Source organism: Triticum urartu, chromosome 2 (genome assembly GCF_003073215.2).
Source record: "Triticum urartu cultivar G1812 chromosome 2, Tu2.1, whole genome shotgun sequence".
Taxonomy (NCBI): domain Eukaryota; kingdom Viridiplantae; phylum Streptophyta; class Magnoliopsida; order Poales; family Poaceae; genus Triticum; species Triticum urartu.
Window position 1 is genome coordinate 556,095,688 of NC_053023.1, and position 18,383 is coordinate 556,114,070.

At 45.7% G+C, this 18,383-nt stretch overlaps 1 protein-coding gene across 1 annotated transcript; it reads right to left on the bottom strand.

The window, feature by feature from the left end:
• Positions 1–4,237: 4,237 nt before the first annotated feature.
• Positions 4,238–11,645, bottom strand: LOC125538720 (SUPPRESSOR OF GAMMA RESPONSE 1-like). Its single transcript, XM_048701995.1, has 6 exons — positions 11,508–11,645; positions 7,311–7,422; positions 6,203–6,383; positions 5,627–6,096; positions 4,860–5,090; positions 4,238–4,751 (listed from the first exon to the last, which is right to left on the bottom strand). The coding sequence occupies exons 1-6, from the start codon at positions 11,513–11,515 to the stop codon at positions 4,698–4,700; spliced, it is 1,056 nt and encodes a 351-aa protein (XP_048557952.1). The 5' UTR covers positions 11,516–11,645; the 3' UTR covers positions 4,238–4,697.
• Positions 11,646–18,383: the final 6,738 nt, after the last annotated feature.

An 18,383-nucleotide genomic window follows, 5' to 3' on the forward strand; every position in this document is an offset into this window, starting at 1 on the left:
ATCCTTTTTGTAGAAAAGGACAACCCTGGACAAACTCTTATATAGAGAAAAGTGCTCCCGAGGACACATGGGAATATTGTCAAGCTAGTTTTCATCACGTTCATATGATTTGCGTTTGGTACTTTGACAATTCGGTATGTGGGTGGACCGGTGCTTGGGTGCTGCCCTTACTTGGACAAGCATCCCACTTATGATTAACCTCTATTGCAAGCATCCGCAACTACAACAAAATTATTAAGGTAAACCTAACCATAGCATGAAACATATGGATCCAAATCAGCCCCTTACGAGGCAACACATAAACTAGGGTTTAAGCTTCTGTCACTCTAGCAACCCATCATCTACTTATTACTTCCCAATGCCTTCCTCTAGGCCCAAACAATGGTGAAGTGTTATGTAGTCGACGTTCACATAACACCACTAGAGGAGAGACAACATACATCTCATCAAAATATCGAACGAATACCAAATTCAGATGACTACTAATAGCAAGACTTCTCCCATGTCCTAAGGAACAAACGTAACTACTCACAAAGCATAAACATGTTCATAATCAGAGGGGTATTAATATGCATATAGGATCTGAACATATGATCTTCCACCAAATAAACCAACTAGCATCAACTACAAGGAGTAATTAACACTACTGGCAACCTACTAACACCAATCCCGGACTTGAACACAAGAATTGGATACAAGAGATGAACTAGGGTTTTGAGAGGAGATGGTGATGATGAAGATGTTGATGGAGATTGCCCTCTCCCGATGAGAGGAGCGTTGGTGATGACGATGGCGATGGTTTCCCCCTCCCGGAGGGAAGCTTCCCCGGCAGAACAGCTCCGCCGGAGCCCTAGATTGGTTCCGCCAAGGTTCTGCCTCGTGGCGGCGGAGTTTCGTCCGAGAAGATGGCTTCTGGTTTTTTCCCATCGAAAGACTTCATATAGCAGAAGATGGCCACCGGAGGGCCACCAGGGGGGGCACGAGGTAGGGGGTGCGCCCAGGGGGTAGGGCGCGCCCCCACCCTTGTGGGCAGGGTGTGGCCCCTGGTGAACTTCTTCCAATGAGTATTTTTTATATATTCTGAAAACGTCTTCTGTGAAGTTTCAGGACTTTTGGAGCTGTGCAGAATAGGTCTCTAATATTTGCTCCTTTTCCAGCCCAGAATCCCAGCTGCCAGCATTCTCCCTCTTTATGTAAACCTTGTAAAATAAGAGAGAATAGGCATAAGTATTGTGACATAATGTGTAATAACAGCTCATAATGCAATAAATATCGATATAAAAGCATGATGCAAAATGGACGTATCACCGGTCAGCCTCCCCCCTTGCTCCTTTATTTACGGGGGCAGGGGCACCCTAGAACACACAAGTTGACAGTTGTCTTAGTCGTGTGTGGTGTCCCCTCCATAGATTTCCACTTCGGTCATATCGTTGTAGTTCTTAGGCGAAGCCCTGCGTTGGTAACTTCATCATCACCGTCATCACGCCGTTGTGCTGACGAAACTCTCCCTCGGCCTCAACTGGATCAAGAGTACGAGGGACGTCACCGAGTTGAACGTGTGCAGATCGCGGAGGTGTTGTGCGTTCAGTACTTGATCAGTTGGATCGCGAAGACGTTTGACTACATCAACTGCGTTACTTAACGCTTCCGCTTTTGGTCTACGAGGATACGTAGACACACTCTCCTCTCTCGTTGCTATGCATCTTCTAGATAGATCTTACGTGATCGTAGGAAATTTTTGAAATACTGCGTTCCCTAACACTTTTCCTTCCTTGATGGCTGCCCTCTCCCTCCCCTCTAATCTATATATACTAGGGGATTTTGCTTTATTGGATACACAAGTTTTGGAGGGCCCTTTAGTTGACCTAGTTCTAATTCTTGTTGGTCCTAATTGACTAATTAGAGTAAGCCCTAGCCACTTTTAATCCTCATAATTAGAAGCCATGTGTAGTTCTAATCTTCTCCCTCTAATTCTTCGACGACAATTAGCTCTAGATGGCGAAGCGCTGCCCGATCGTGAAGACCGAATGCTTGCAACCAAGTAGAGAGGTCATGCTTTCGGTCTTTCGTTCGAGGGATCGTTCGAGGGCGATTCGCGGGATCATCATTGACGTTTGAGGGACTTCAAGTACAATCTACACCAACTCATCTACTTCCGCTACACTCTCGGATTCGGTAATAATCGTTGATCTAAACCCGTTATGCATCTTCATATTGTTCCTGGGTGAGCGTAGGATGATATTTTTTCTACTATGTTTCCCAACAAAAATAGCTATATCTGTTGTAGCTTTTTAGGTCCAGAATTCCAGCTACCAGTAATTTTCCTCTCCATATAAATCTTGCAAGTTAAGAGAGAAAAGACATTAGAATTGCATCATAAAATGAAATGATGACCAAAAACATTATAAATAACAGTAGAAAAACATGATGCGAAATGGACGTATCAACTCCAATCTTAGACCTCGGTTGTCCTCAATAATCATGACCACATGTTTAGAGAGAGAGGTGTCGATAAAATAAAATACGGACATGATAGCATCATGTTCGTTATTATTGCAGCAACTATTCGTTATATAACTTCTCATAATCTAGTAATGATTCATCACAATAGTAAAGTACGAACCACAAACAACTATTTTTATTTAACAATGTGCGTAGTTTTTCTCCAGTCTTTATCTTTACCTAATAATAAAGCAAATTGGATTTCTTTCGTCCATCATGGCATTTTTCAGAAAAGTCCCTCTATTTCAGATAATTCAACCCGCAGTCCTGTTTTAAGTTAAAACGAATCGTTATTTTTGTATTTTACACAAAAGTCCCTGTCTTTTCTTGAAATCAACCCGCCGTCTGGATTTAAGTCACGCCCGAACCGTTATTTTACATTTTTTGAAAAAACCCTGATGTTTTAGGTAATTCATCCGCGGATTATTATCATGTCAAACAAATGCTTTTTAGAATAATCCATATCTTTTAAACCGTAACTCCGATTTGAACATGTTATATATTAAATTTGATTAGAAAAAATATGTAGAATATGAATATGAGATTATTTTTACCTGTTAAGTATTTTTAAATATTATTTTGGAATATTTTTTGAGTCAAACCAAATGATTTTCTAAATTATCTATATCTTTTAAACCGTAACTTCGATTTTAACATATTATATATGAAATTTTATTTAAAAAATGTGTGGAATCTAAATATGATGTTAATTTTACCTGTTAAATATTGTTATGGAAGTAAACTTATAATTTATAGCGCAAGATTCGTTTTTTTTCATACCGGCGGCGATCCGGATTGCAAATAAACACCCCACTGTAACCATATACGGAAAAGAAAATATCGATAACTACACATGCATACCTCTAAAAAATGTCGCAGGGGAAAACAACAGATTTCTAATCGCGAGAGTGAGAGAAAGCAAGCGAGAGAGAGGGAGAGAGAGAGAGGGAGAGGGAAGATCGAGGGAGAGAGAGACGCCTTAGGATTAACCATATTTAACACACATTTTTTGTTGTTTTGTGTAAACGCCGAGGCCATCGCCGGTGAGGGCGAGAAGGAGGATAAGCGGCAACACAAATATGATGCCTCGCAAAAATAAAGAAGATGGACTTATTATGGTCTTGAGTGATGGTTGTTGAGTTAAGAGCGTGTGTTATGTTTTCTCTCCCATTGCAATGCATGGGCTCTTTTGCTAGTAGAAGCTAAAAAAGCTAAAGAAATATCAGATTATTCGAGAGCACTGTTCAAACGGTATTGTTCTTGTGTGGGGTACTGTGGCATCCATTTTCTATTCACACGTGCTACTGTTCACAAATGTCGATGTAATAAACAAACAGTAAAAGCTTAAAAAGGTAAAAAGAAAAAAGAAACTAAAGCCTTCCCGCTTTAGTATGGTAAACTTATTTTCCCCACAGATTACTGTGCAAATATACTGTTTTGGCCTATTGTTTTGTGCCTCAGCAACACTATCACCGAAAAGGATCTGGAGACGATTGAGACAGCTCTGCGTCGATACGCCGGTGGAGAAAAATGATGTGTTGAAAAATCTTAAATCTTAACCCTCTATATAAGAACACGATGGTGGAGGAGGAGAGAAATGATGTGTAAAAAAAATATCAACTTTTGTTTAACAACATGTGTATTTTTACTCAAGTGGAAGCTAAAAAACAAAAACAAAAAAAATCAGATTATCCAAGGGCACTGTTCACCGGAGATAATGTTCATGTGGGTACTGTTCACATTCATTTGCCGTTCTCTGCTACTGTTCACTGATGTCGATGTAATAAATGAACAGTAGATGCTTAAGAAAAGTAAAAAAACACAGAAAAACCAAAGCCTAGTAACTAACTAATGTACAGAGGGAGTACTAATAAGTTTCAAACCCTTTTGAGGGGCTGACTGGCTGTTGTTCGTCAGTTTCATGGATATGAAATTTGGAGCGGTGCTCCTAAGTTGGCCAAGAAAAAAAGTCTGCTACCACTAAACGGTCAACATAGCAGAGCTACGTTCATCAGCAGCTGCAGGATCATATACAAAATTTTCGCGGAGATTCATCACTCGTACACAGATATAGTACAACATACATCACGAGAAAACCAGCATCTTCGCGTTGCGCCCCCACTTGAGAACCCCTCCTCGATGACTTTTGCCTCTGTTTCGAAAGGGAAAAAGAAAAACCTCCTCTACGCGCAATGCTACATGCGGTCCAGCCAGCTGTTGAAGCAATCCAGCGAGTCAAACTGCATGTCCTGCCATAAACACATACGAAAGAAGGAGATGAGCCATGAGAAACATGCACCGGGAAACGAAACTGCATGTCCTGCCATAAACTGCATGATGAACGCGGCGGCACTTACGGCCAGAGAGGAGAAATGCGGAGACGTTCCGAGGTCAGGGAACCCTTGGAGCGCGTCCGTGTCAACAAGAGGCAGATGCTGCTTCTCAGGGTAGGCGGCGTCCGGGGTTCCGCCGCGTGACGGGTGTTCATCCAGGGCAGGCAGCGCTACGTCATCAACGGCGTGCGACGAGGTTCCAGCAAGCCATTCGGCGGCTCCCCGAACAGCTGACTGGCGGAACTCTTCCTCCTCCTGTCACGTAACATGAATAACAGTGAAATGAAGGAGTTATTATAACAGTTTACAACGTTTTATTGTACTCCCTAGTACAAAGTTGGATCATCTATTTTGGAACGGAGGGAGTAGTGATCAGGATCGATTATGTGTTGAATCTGGTAGTGAAGGAATCAGAAGGCTTGATAATATACTACTCTAACTTGCTATGGATGGATCTTTATAAGGACTTGACAGCTTCTCATGTACTATTTGTGAGACTGCTGGATGCACTCTTGCAAGCAGAGAAAATTCTCCTGTCTAGTAGGAGTATCTAGTTATTTTTGTGCAGTATAGCATCTGTACTACATAAAACCTACAGTTGAGGAAGGAATTGTTCAGACGGAGGGATCCTAGTATTGCAAGGCTTTGTTCAAGTCAATACCCTACAGTCCTATAAACAGAGTTTATCGGTGTACACAGATATAGATAGACTGAAGCTTCGCATGGTCCATAAAGTTAGACAAAACCTTCCACAAAGTTGATGATAGTTTCATTGGTGAATGAAGATTTACCTGATTCTGCTCGGTTTCGGATGGACTACCGTTTGGGCGACAAGGCTGCGGAGCGTATGTCATTGGGGTTGTAGGATCGATTTTCACAGCAAATGAATCGGATTCTTCATCAACAGCGAACATTACAGACTGCCCAGCTTTCTCTGACGGCAACTGAAAGAAGACTTTGCAAACAACAAGCTCCCCATCCTTTTCATTTTCATCTACCCCAAGGTGATACTGATGCATCGTCCAGTTAGTCTTTTCTGCCTTGTAACCTCCTTTCCTAAGAACCATTATTTTCTTCCACCCTTTTATGTCACCATTATTATCTAAGATATGTCTGGATTTTCCAGTCTTGTGCCATCTGAGATGCTCATCACAAACATTGTAGTCGCTGTTGCTAATCTTGCGACGCTTGCGCGTGCCAACATCATAGGCATTACATATTTTGTGGAAGAAATGACTGGCGACCCCGTCTAATCTGACACCTGCAGATGTATATGAATTAGCTAACGAACACTTACTCTGCATAGTATGAGCTAACTTTCTAATTCAGAAAGCCCTGATAACAATTCCAAAACAAGAATCATGTACCAGGGAGATTTTCCGGATGTGTGTAGCAGATTCCTTCCGCCATCTCTATGGTTGGAATAAAATCATCTATTAGTACATGGGACATTGCCCTGCCAATCTTGCCTTCTAAATGTCCAAGCAGTTCAAGATCCGTTGGATCAAATTTAACACCAATAGGGAGTCCTGGCCACTGTGATGAAACCTGCAATATGAAGACATGAGGATTTAGCATTTCTCACTTTAACCAAGAGGATGAAAAGACCACGATACCACTATTTGGAAACAGAGGGTCACATATTGTTGTCTGGATGGTGTGTGTGTGTGTGTTCGTTTTTGCGGGAAGTTTTAGTTTAGTTATTAGTATTAAGTGACACTGAAATAGCAAATGAGAAAAAGGGTGGTGCAGAGTTATCTCCCGAATTGTAGAATGACATGTATTTAGAACAAAATTTGCAAGCTAGAATGAGATATATTACAGTATTAGGAACAGAGGGAGTACAAGGCAATATCCAGAAGTTGTAGAAGTTTGCAGTTTGCCCTGTTTTTGCCTTATTTTTTCGGTTTTGCTAGCATTGGCTTTTGTTTTGTTTCGTTTTGCTTTGTAAACTTCTGCATCTTTTCAGAGTTCTTCTAATGCGAGACAACATACAATGTTTTATACCATATGACCATAAAAACAGGTTCTTACTTGCCTGGATAAACAACATGCATTGATTTGTTGTATTAACTGAAGGACCACCATTCTGGTTTATATTTGCCTGCTCATAATGGCGAGGTTACAAATTAAGCATCTACTATGTAGTTTAGAACATAATGTTTGAACAAGCTTATCAAGTGCAATAACGGATACAATGAAACTATTACTTACTACATGTCATTTGCCATGCAGCTAGGTTTTAACCAGAGCCCATCAATTTAAAAACAAATTGTATGTGCATGAATGAAGTACTTCATCAAGTAATCCATGGAGTACTGGTGTTGCATCTGATGTTTTGTTTGGACCTAATGCATTTGTGAAGATCAAGGTTGAACTTTATGCACTAGATTTTAATGGGCGAAAAGATAACTACTAGAGAACCATGCATAAAAGTAAATGAAGCAGTCATATTAAATAGTTAATGGTACTTACATCACTATTATCAATGCGATGTTCGCAGTTTGGGCACTCCATCCCTGCTTCTGGAACCAATTCCCCGTTTCTTATCATCGTAGCAATTATCTTGCCAGTAACAATGAATGGCCTGAAGTAGAAACGTGTGAGATAAATCTATTTTTGGAAGCATCGTTTGATGCCTAACAGACAAAGAATTTAATTAATGATGTATGGTACAGATCCCACTTGTCTCAACAAAAAGCTATCTTCCTTTTTTAGATTCACAATGTAGCAACTAAACTAAATGGGAGTATATGAACGGATTTGTACACACAGAGACATCTATCTGAATTTCTAGGTTCAGTCATAGGATATTAACTGCGGTAAACAGATTTAAAGCCAACTAGTGAAGAATGGTCATGTTCACAAATTCTGATAAATTTGATAGATTAGCACTTGTTTGCAGATCTTTTGCCCTGCATTTCTATTTTCAACGTGTGTGGCCAGAGACAAATACAGATCATCAATCTCTATTTTACCCTCTGTTTCTGAAGAAAGAGGAGCTTAAAGCAGAGCATGCCCATTGATTGATCTGAAGAGCCAGTGATTTAACCAACATGCACTTGGTGACAACATGTCCAATCATGATCAGATATTCAGATTGGCAGAATGCAATCGATTCTGCCAATCGACAGTTTCCTGCGAGAAACACTGGGATTCATCACGCCACACTGAAACCTGTAGCTGTCAGTTTTATGGCACTGCAAGCAAACGGCAACCTGGACTCCTGGAGGCTGAACAGAGGAGTTCTGAATAAGCATTTCCACTAGCAGATAGAACGTCCAGCATACTGAAACGTCTTCTGTGATCCACCCCCACCAGTAATATTTCTTCCAACGAGGCGCGATGCATCAGACATCGGTACTGAACCTGAACGCTGCACCTGCACCATCAGATACTGCAGCAGTTCGACAATCCACGCATCCAGCATCGCAAATCAGCAATCTCTGCCGTATGATAAAGTAGAGCACCACGAGATCCCCACAGGTTCGACCGGAGAGCACCACGACATCAGAATCAGATCAGTCTCTACTTCAAAGAACAGAACGGAACTGAACAGAGCCCTCCTCGGCTTCCTCCGAGTCCGAGAGGTCGGCTCCTCCTCCTCCAGCACCACCTCAAGCACACCGCGAAGCCCCTGCACTGCCGCTGCAACTACAAGTAGAACCGGGCCGGATTCCTCGACGGCGGCGCGGCGGCGTTACCCTTCTCTGTTTCCGTCTCACTGGGTTTTTTTTTTTTTTTTTTTTGCTTTGAAGAACTCTGCTTCCTTCGGGAGGAAGGCGGCTCCTCCACCACAAACTGACCCAAAACCCCCAGCACTGGCACTGTAGCGATGAGGGGAAGAGGAAACTGGCCGGAATCGCGTCCGCGGCGCCACACCGGTCTGCTCTCCGACGATCTGGCGCGCATTTGCTCGGTCAGACTGACACCTCCTCTGCCGCGCGGTCAAGCTCCGGACGAACCCCAGCACCCTCCGGCCTCCGCCAAAAACCAGGCACCGGAATCCACCGGTCGCCGATCAACCGCGACGCCCCTCCGCCACTTCCTCCAGTGGCGGAGCCAGAATTTTTGTGAAGCCTGAGCGAATTTAAGCCTAAGAGCAACTCCAATGGGTCAATCCAAACGGACGGCGTTTTTGTTTTTTTTTTGTTTGTTTGAGTCGGCCACTTGCCCGCCGTCCGTCCTCTTTTAATTTTGGGTTAAAAGTGCGCCTAACGGGCCGACCCATTTCATGACCGCGCGTGTTTAAGATCATGTCGTCGCCCTGGTTTTGGCGCTCCAGCGCGCGGGAAAGGTTCGCACGCGCGGGGAAAACGGCCGCTGGTTTTGGCGCTCCACCGCGCGGGAAAGGTTCGCGCGCGTGCCGCAGCCGGCGCTCGGTATAAAGAAGGCGCTCCCTCTACACTCTGTCCGCCGCCCACTCTCGTCGCCTCTACGCCACCATGTCGATCCGCCGCCTGGGCGCTTCGGATTTTTGCGGAGTCCGCGAGCGCCGCTCCGGCGCCTTCTCCTCTGAGATCTCGTTTCGCAAGAAACGTCTCATCCTCGGCACCTTCGACACCGCAGAGGAGGCGGCCCGCGCGCACGACGCGGCAGCGTGGCGCCTCCTGAGGCCTCGTCGGGATATGAATTTTTCCAACATGTCGAGCCAGCGGGCGTAGGATCTGACGCCTCTCCCACGGCTTTTCACCAACGAGGATCGTCGTGTCCACCGGAGGCGGCAGCGTCGCCTCGCCATCACAGAGAAGGACGTGGAAGCCTTGGTGGTGTGGCGAGGAGGCTTCCGGCAGGACATCGTCGACGAGCGCCAGTTCTACAAGTAATTGAGGTTAGAGATGGACGCGAGGAGGGAGCGAGCCACCTAATGGGAAGACAAGCGTTCGCGGAAGCAGACAGCTCAATTGAAACTGAAGCTACACAAACGTCGGGTTGGGACTTTGAAGACGAGCAGCTTGCTGACGCCTACATTCAGACGTCGGAGAAGGACATTACCAAGTCGGAGTCAGAAAGCAACGAGTAGTTATCTTTTTTTTTTATCTGTGTACGCTAGAACTATCTATGTATCCATATTAATCTGAAAATATGGCCGGCGGCGTCGGCGACGTAGCAGGCAGGCGAGGGTATGAATCCAATGTGCCACCGACCAGCGGGCCCAGTGAGGAAAGAGGGCGAGTGCGCGTGCGTTCGTCTTGTGTCTGCGCCGACACAAATCAGGCTCAAAAATGGACCGGGAATGGGTCGGCAGGCGGATGAAAGCGGACGCGCATCCGTTTGGGTCGGTGCGTTGGGCCGGCTTTTTTGTCCGCGCCGACCCAAACGGACGGCCGCGGACGAAATGGGTCGCCCCATTGAAGTTGCTCTAAGTGTCTAATAAAAAACCAAAAACAAGTGTTCAGATACATAATATATGAAATAGCATCAAACTTTCAAATCACAAATCCACATTAATAATGTAGTGAAAATATAACCATATTAATCACACAAATGTAATTTGACAGCGAAATAATATATAATATACCAAAATTTAGTTTCATAAACCAAAATATACTTGATACTTGATACTTGATACCTTAAGTGATAGAACCGGGGCCACATAGAACCAAACTCATTATATTACTCACAAAAGTATAGCTGTCCAAATTATCATTCAAACATCCTAGCAGAGACAAGATGACAAAAATGGATTTTAATATTCACATAAATCAAGTGTTGTAATTTGCGAATATATTCAAGAAAAACACGAGGCAATACGAGACGGTGATTGTGGCTCTACTTCTATTTATGGTTGCATACCATGCACACTTTCTGCCGAAACCTCCTCATCTCTCAAATTTAATGATTTAAAATTTAGATTTAATATTTATATGTAGAACAAATCCCTAAACAAGAACTAAACTCATAAATTGGTAATCATCCCTGATGACCAATTTTCTTTGTCGTGATCTCAAAATTTAAGCCTTAATAAGTCTATGAATCTCACCTAATTCTAAAGAAGGGGATAAGTAGGCCATGATGCAAAGCATTCCTCAGAGTCTCGAATGGATTAGCTCCAGCTCCGCCCGCTGCCGGCCACGCGCCTAGGCTGCCGGTCTGTCTCCGTCTCCGATGAACCGAGGATGCGGCCGTCTCGAGCGAACAGAAATTAACCGAACGGAGCGGGGAGGTGGAGGCGTGGAGCGATGGACCGATCGTTTCCTTCTCATCTCTAGTAAAAAAATAAAATCAAACGAGTAGGCTTATCTCACGTAGGTACGTAGCCCATTAGCCTGTACGAACGTTTTTTTTGCTTAATAATTAATTAATAGTGTTTGACCAGAGAGGATCGAAACGGAAGCCCATTGACCCAGCTACCTACTGCCCGGGTAAACCACCATACAAGGAGTAATTTGCCCCGTTATGACAGTGCCATCGTAGTATGTCGCATATCTTGTGAGCCCAGGCTAGCCGGGCGCTGGCTCCGCCCATGCCCTCCTCTGGATCAAAACCGAAACCCTCCCACCAATCAAATCCCCAGCTCCGCTCGCAACACAGAAGCCGATAATCCCCCAAACCGCGTGTGAAAAAAAACGAAAAAAAAAACACCCGAGCATGACAAAAAATCCCGAGCAGGAAAAAGAGAGAGGCCAAGTCGAGAGTAGTAGAGACAAAGCCCAGACGCGGCGCACTTACTCTTCCATGGGCGCCCGGCGGCGCTGCGGAGGCTCGGGAGCGGAGTGGTGCGCGAGAAGGGAGCGGAGGAGCTCGGGAGCATCCGAGGGGGAGGCGAGGAGGAAGGGTGGGAGCTTCTGGGCAAGTGAGGTGGGATGGAGTGTCCGAGCCTCCGGTGCGCGCGCCCTTATATAGGCGAGGGGGGCGAGCAGACGCGCACCGTGACCAGCGTCGACCGTCCAAAATGTCTTGCCCGGCGCAGCAAGCAAACCGCCTTGCTTATTAGGCTCGGTAGGGGAGCTTTGGGTATGGTTGTGTCGCTCCGCGGGGGCTGGGCTCGGGTCGGTACAGGTTCGGCGTGGACTCGGCTTGCTCTCAGATTCTTTTCTGCCGGAGGAAACTTTTCCGAGACGCCTTTTGCGATCAGTACTCTGCACTAACCCAAAATGAGACTATGGGAGTGTTTTGTGACAATCGAGAGGATGGTCCATTGATGTGTCTCCTGGTAGACAAGGGAAGCCGCGCAATAAAATAGAAACAGACTTTGTACAACTCCGTCAAAAGAAGACCATCCGTCAGCTTCCGACGCACTGCGAATGTATGTACTGTGTACTACTCCCTCCGTCCAAATGAGATTGATTTTGATGTGAAATCGCGTTCGGTTGTACAGTGATTTCACATGTATTCGACCATTTTGACCATGGATTCGATCCGAGGAACGAACGCACCTGGCTCAGAGACGAATGGAAACAGAGGACGCGAACGAGTGCAGCGATTTCACATGGTCTCGCTGTAAAACGCGCACGTGAAGGGGTTGCCCTGCCTTGATCTGAGCCAACCGTTGCCCATCCAACGCTGAGAAAGCCAGCTTTTCATATTTCACTGCCCTTTTTAGCTCGGAAAGAAGTATCTATTTGGGATTTACTACTTTACTGAGTTCAAGAAGAGTCTCGTCAACATTTTGTTCATGTAGTACTCCCTCCGTTTCTTTTTAGTTTGCATATAAAATTTAGTCAAAGTCAAACTTTCTTAACTTTGACTAAGTTTATGAAAAAAATATTAAGATTCACAATATGAAATCAATATTGTTAGATGCATCATGAAATAAACTTCCATGCCATATAGCTTTAGTATTGTAGATGTTTATGTTTTTTCTATAAAATTGATCAAACTTTATAAAATTTGACTTTGACGAAATCTTATATGTAGACTAAAAAGAAAAGGAGGGAGTATATGCAAGGATCTTCTGCTGGTCAAACTGTGCACCAAAATCTTCTTTTCAGATGAGGCAAACTGCCCAAAGAGATTTCCTAGGCATGGAAATGGATATGGCCTATTGGACTACTATCAGAGGCATGGACGGGCAGTAGGCCACCCCGGGAGCAGCCTTGTACACCCCGACTCGGTCGCCATGCACAACCAGCCCTAGTGAGAGGGGGCTGGGTGGGACCCCCACCCTTCCTGGCCCTTTATCTTGCATTGCCGTCACATCACCAAAGCGTCAAATGGTTCACGCCCGCTGCCCTTGCCCCCTGCCCCCCTAATCTTCCTCTCCAAGGCAAACAAGGAAAGAACACACCTGGCTCCCCTCCCGAGAGTAAGCCCAACGTGTTCCCCCAGACACGGAACCACGCGTACACATGTACAGTGAGAGAGGAAGGGAGTGGGGAGAGGTGACTGGCGAGTCGCCCTGCCGTCTTTGCCCACTCCTTCGTGTCCAAGTAAAAAAAAGGTTTTGTGTGTTGGATTTTTCTTTTAGGCCATCCTTTGTGTTTAATCCAGCAGTTAATTGCCCGTCGGTCCGTGCATTATGTGACGAGGAATTAAGCAAGTGACTTCGTGTGCACGATGGGCTCCATTTGCGCACAGTTCGGGTTTTTTTTTTTGCGAATGAAGGTGCACATTGCGTTTTAATTACTGTTTTGTGTCCCTGGAAAAGCTCGATATTGTGTATTGAGTGTATTTCTGGCTGGCACTGTGGGGAAGAAATGTAGGAGCTGGATCAATGCACTAAGGATATGGCTGCCAGTACATGTAGTACTATTTACAATCATCATGGAGTACATGTATTTAACGGTGACATGACACTTAAGTTGACTCCCGCGACGCCTTCTCCTCTAGTCGTAAAACTGAAGGGCATGTTTGGTTTATGACTAACTTTGCCACAACTAATCTTAGGCAAAGCGTGGCAGCCATAAAAAATGTGGCTAACAAAATGGCCACCACAAGTGTGACAAGATTTGGCAAAAAATTGAGTCTATGACTTGTAGGGTCATATAACTAGAAAAGTGTGGCAAGCCACAAGTGTGGCAATGAATCAAACACATGCTTAAGATATTGTGGTATGACTAAGATTAGGCGTAACAACCTTAGGCTTAGAACCAAACAGCCCCTTTGTACTCCTGTACGCCTACGCCGGTACTGTGCCTTCCGCTGGGTCTACGGAAACCAAATGATTCGCAGGAGACATTTGCTTGCTGGCTTGCTGCTGCTGCCGGCCGAGACAGCACGCGGCAGCGGCAAGCAAGATACTAGTGGCAAATCCCCTGCCTGTTCCATCCGCACAACCACGGGCACGGCAATGCGGCGGCCACAGATACACCGCTGTCTCCGATCCCAAAGCTTTTTTGACTTGTATATATAAAAGTCCAGTCAAGTTGACTTTGACGCGACTGTGGTCAAGTCTCGCCATGGCTTGCGTGCAGGTTGATAGTAGAGTAGAACCGATGAACGAACGGCAGAGACGGAACAGCAGACCTCCGTCCTGATGATGAATACTGATTACAGTTCGTCCAAAATGAGAGATGATTACTCGAGCCAGTTCAGACGCTATCCCATAGCGAGGCCAGCCCAGCCCGTCCTTTGATCCTGGCTTTGACTGGGTTTTGACTTTTTGACCCAGCGACCGGCCTATGGTAAACACAAGTCACTTCAAGACTAGCGGCGCACGTGAGCCCAGGGTTTCGTCCGGCCTGCATTGCACCGCCCAAGGCCAACCAACAGAGCCACACGCCTCGCAAGATCGCCATTATAATCGAGATCTGATGGAAGAGAAGGAGTGTCTCTTTAACATCGGATCTGGCTGATCTTCAATTAGTTATCGCTGTTGACGGTTGGAATATCCTTGAGACAACTCATCAAGTGGTACCCTCCTGAAACCACACTGAAGTGAGATCATAACAAGAATTGCATGCATTAATTCAACGTTGGTCAAAATTAAACATACAACTGTTTATGCAATTAAATCTATATCACCGTTGGACAAAAGTAGAAATAAATGCACCTTTTATAATGATAATAAATTATGATTATGTTATTAACAACATTGGTCATAAAATAACAGAATCATAATTGCTTCAATAATTACTTTAACCTGCTCTTAAAATTTAATTCTCACTTTAGTTTTATTTACTTTTAAAAGAGCATTTTTATTTATTTGCAGCGGTAAAATATGAATAAAAAATTCATGAACTTTTACTTTTCAGAAACATTTCTTTTATTTTTCTATTTTCTAAACAAAATTTTCGTTGGATAATTTTGAATAGAGAAAACTGTATAAAATTTACCCAAAAACTTGGACAAAAATCAAATAAAAACGGTAGCTGACTCGGCCTAGGCCCAGCGCGCGCGGCTGCGGCGAAGACGGCCCAACGCCTGGTCGCGCGCCGCCGCTGCCAGCCTTGCCTCTCTTTCGGCTCAAAGGCCCGTTGTGTCGAGCGCCGCTTCATCGTGGTCGTCTGAAAGAACATGCGGTGCCCCCATGTTTGGTTTTGGTAATTGATGACAATCTCTATAGACTAATGGTTGCCTTGAGTTATATTTGAAGGTTTTGTCCATAGGCTTTTCTTGGAGTACATGTGTTGGTTTCAAGGAGAGTTTGTGTCGACCAAGGTGCTATTTAAGGAATTACCTAAAGATTGGTCTTGTGAGAGGTTGATCAAGACTAAGTTAAAGAGTGAATCAAGTTGATCAACCCACAAAGCGTAGAAGATGTATCGAGAGGGATTAAGTGATCCCATGGTATGGTAAACATTGTCAATTACGCTTTGTGTACTAACCCATGGTCTTCGTGAGGGTTCTTTATGGGGTTAGGTTGCGGTGTGCAAGTTCAAGTGGAGCACCACGAAGAGATCAAATGCTTGAAGCTTGCTGTCCTTTGTGGTGACAATGGACATGTGAAGATGTGCGGAAGAGTAGCTCACCCATAGTAGAGTATGGGGGAGCAATCAACTAGTCTTCATCAAGTCAACACAATCAAGAAAGGTTGCGGTGTGCAAGTTCAAGTGGAGCATCACGAAGAGATCAAATGCTTGAAGCTTGTCGTCCTTTGTGATGACAATGGACTTGTGAAGATGTGCGGAAGAGTGGCTCACCCGTAGTAGAGTATGGGGGAGCAATCAACTAGTCTTTATCGAGCCAACCCAATCAAGAAAGGTGGTCCAACTTGAGGGAGTCAAGATCGTCATCATCTAGCTCAAGTGGACCATGTGCAAGGCAAAGGTTTGCCCTTGGTAGGTTTTCTATTTTACCGGTCTCATGATGGTAGTTGGGAGACCAGGTTATAGGATCGATTGCCGTACTATCAAGGGGGGCTCTCGATGAGTAGCTTGATCGTATCGTTGTAGAGAGCTTAAACCATTGCATCCTTGCATCATCTTTATTGGTTCTTATTTGGTTCTTCTCTTTGTGAGTTTTGGAGCTTATGGTCATGTTGGTGACAAGCTCGAGTTCATCGAAAACGGAGTTCACATGCATCTTCTATGATGTTTTCGATGTTGGAGGTTTTGCCGGTTCTTCTCGGTTGGAGGTTTCACTCCTCTATTTGTTGGCATACCTTCCCTGCCTCTTCTTACTATATCCAGTCGCTGTTTTGATGCTACTCGTCGTCTTGTTTCCAACAAGCTTGAGTTTGCTCAATTTGAAGCTCATATACAGAAGTTATGGCAGTTCTTGTTTTCTTGAGTGTGGTTTTTGTCAGGGTCCCAGCAGTAGTACCGTGGTACCCAGCGGTAGTACCGCTGAGGGGTCACAAGCGGCAGTACCGCTCCGAAGTGGTAGTACGGCGGTGACTCCGCAGCAGTACTACCGCTGGCTTACCAGATCCCTACTGCGTCGTTTCGAGGGGTCTTTTTCTGTGTCAGATTGTGCGGTACCTCGCTGCGTCAGTAGTGCGGCAGTACCGCTCCTTAGCGGCAGTACCGCCCTTCCTCTGCGGTAGTACCGCCCGGTTCCCTCTTTCCCTTTACCCTTCGTTCTGCGCGGCAGTACCGCCGAAGGGAGCGGTAGTACCACTTAACCCAGCGGTAGTACCTCCGTCTCCTGCGGTACTACCACCCCAAGGTTCATGTTTTGTTGCTCCTTTTCCCTGTTTCTTCCACCTGAGCGGTAGTACCGCTCGTGGAGCGGTAGTACCGCTTGTGTGCGGGCTGAGCACATAACGGTTGGATTTTCCCCCTCCTATAAAAGGGGGTCTTCTTCCCCATTGAACCTAATCTTTTGAGCTCGTGTTCTTCCCCCATTGTTGACCTTCTTCGAGCTTGCTAACTCTCAATCCCTCCATGGATTCTTGCTAGTTTTTGAGGGAAAAGAGAGAGGAGATCTAGATCCACATTTCCACCAATCACTTTCTCCTCTATGTGAGGGGAACCCCTTGGATCTAGATCTTGGAGTTCTTGGTGTTCTCCTTCTTATTCTTCCTCTCATTTTCCTCCCTAGCATTAGTTGCTTCGGTGGGATTTGAGAGAGAAGGACTTGGGCACTCCATGTGCCCTTGCCATTGCATTTGGTGCATCAGTTTGAGTTCTCCACGGTGATACGTGGAAGTGAAGTTTGGGAAGCTTATTACTCTTGGGTGTTTGGGCACCCTAGAGCTTGTTCCTCTTGGGTGCCTTGGCGCCCTAGACGGTTGGTGTTGTTCGGAGCTCAATCACTGTGGTGAAAAGCTCCGGGCAATCATCGGGGTCTCCAATTAGGTTGTGGAGATCGCCCCGAGCAATTTGACGGGTACCGGTGACCGCCCTCAAGGGTTGCCAAAGTGTACGGGTTCGGTGACCGCCCCCAAGGGTTGCCATTTGTATGGGTTCGGTGACCGCCCTCAAGGGTCCCTTAGTGGAATCACGGCATCTTGCATTGTGCGAGGGCATGAGGAGATTACGGTGGCCCTAGTGGCTTCTTGGGGAGCATTGTGCCTCCACACCGCTCCAAACGGAGATTAGCATCCGCAAGGGTGTGAACTTCGGGATACATCGTCGTCTCCGCGTGCCTCGGTTATCTCTTACCCGAGCCCTTTACTTATGCACTTTACTTTGTGATAGCCATATTGTTCTTTGTCATATATCTTGCTATCTCATAGTTGCTTATCTTGCTTAGCATAAGTTGTTGGTGCACATAGGTGAGCCTAGTTGTTTTAGGTTTTATGCTTGGCAAATTAACCGCTAGGTTTATTCCGCATTTGTTCAAGCCTAAGCCGTAATTATTTTAAAGCGCCTATTCACCCCCCTCTAGGCGACATCCACGATCCTTCATCATCCATTTGATCGGACGGTCACTTGCGCATCTAGGTCGAACAAAACCAACCCACTACGCAGCTCAGGGGAACCCTAGTCCATTTCTCTCCCTCTTCTCTATCTCTCGCCCGCACGGCGGGTAAGGGCAACGCCGGCCGCCGGCGATGACGTCGAAACACCGCGCCGTGCGAGCCCCCTTCCCCTTCCCACTCTTCCTCTACATCCATCATCCACCTCATGTGGCAGAAAGAGGGACGCAGTTGCGCCCTCCTCTGCTCCCCTGCGCTCGACGGCACCCGCGATGCGGCGGCACCCCTCTCCCCCTTGCCGGCGTCCGCGAGCTCCCGAAGGAGAGCGTGTGGCACAGCGGCGATGCCCTTTGCCCCTTTGG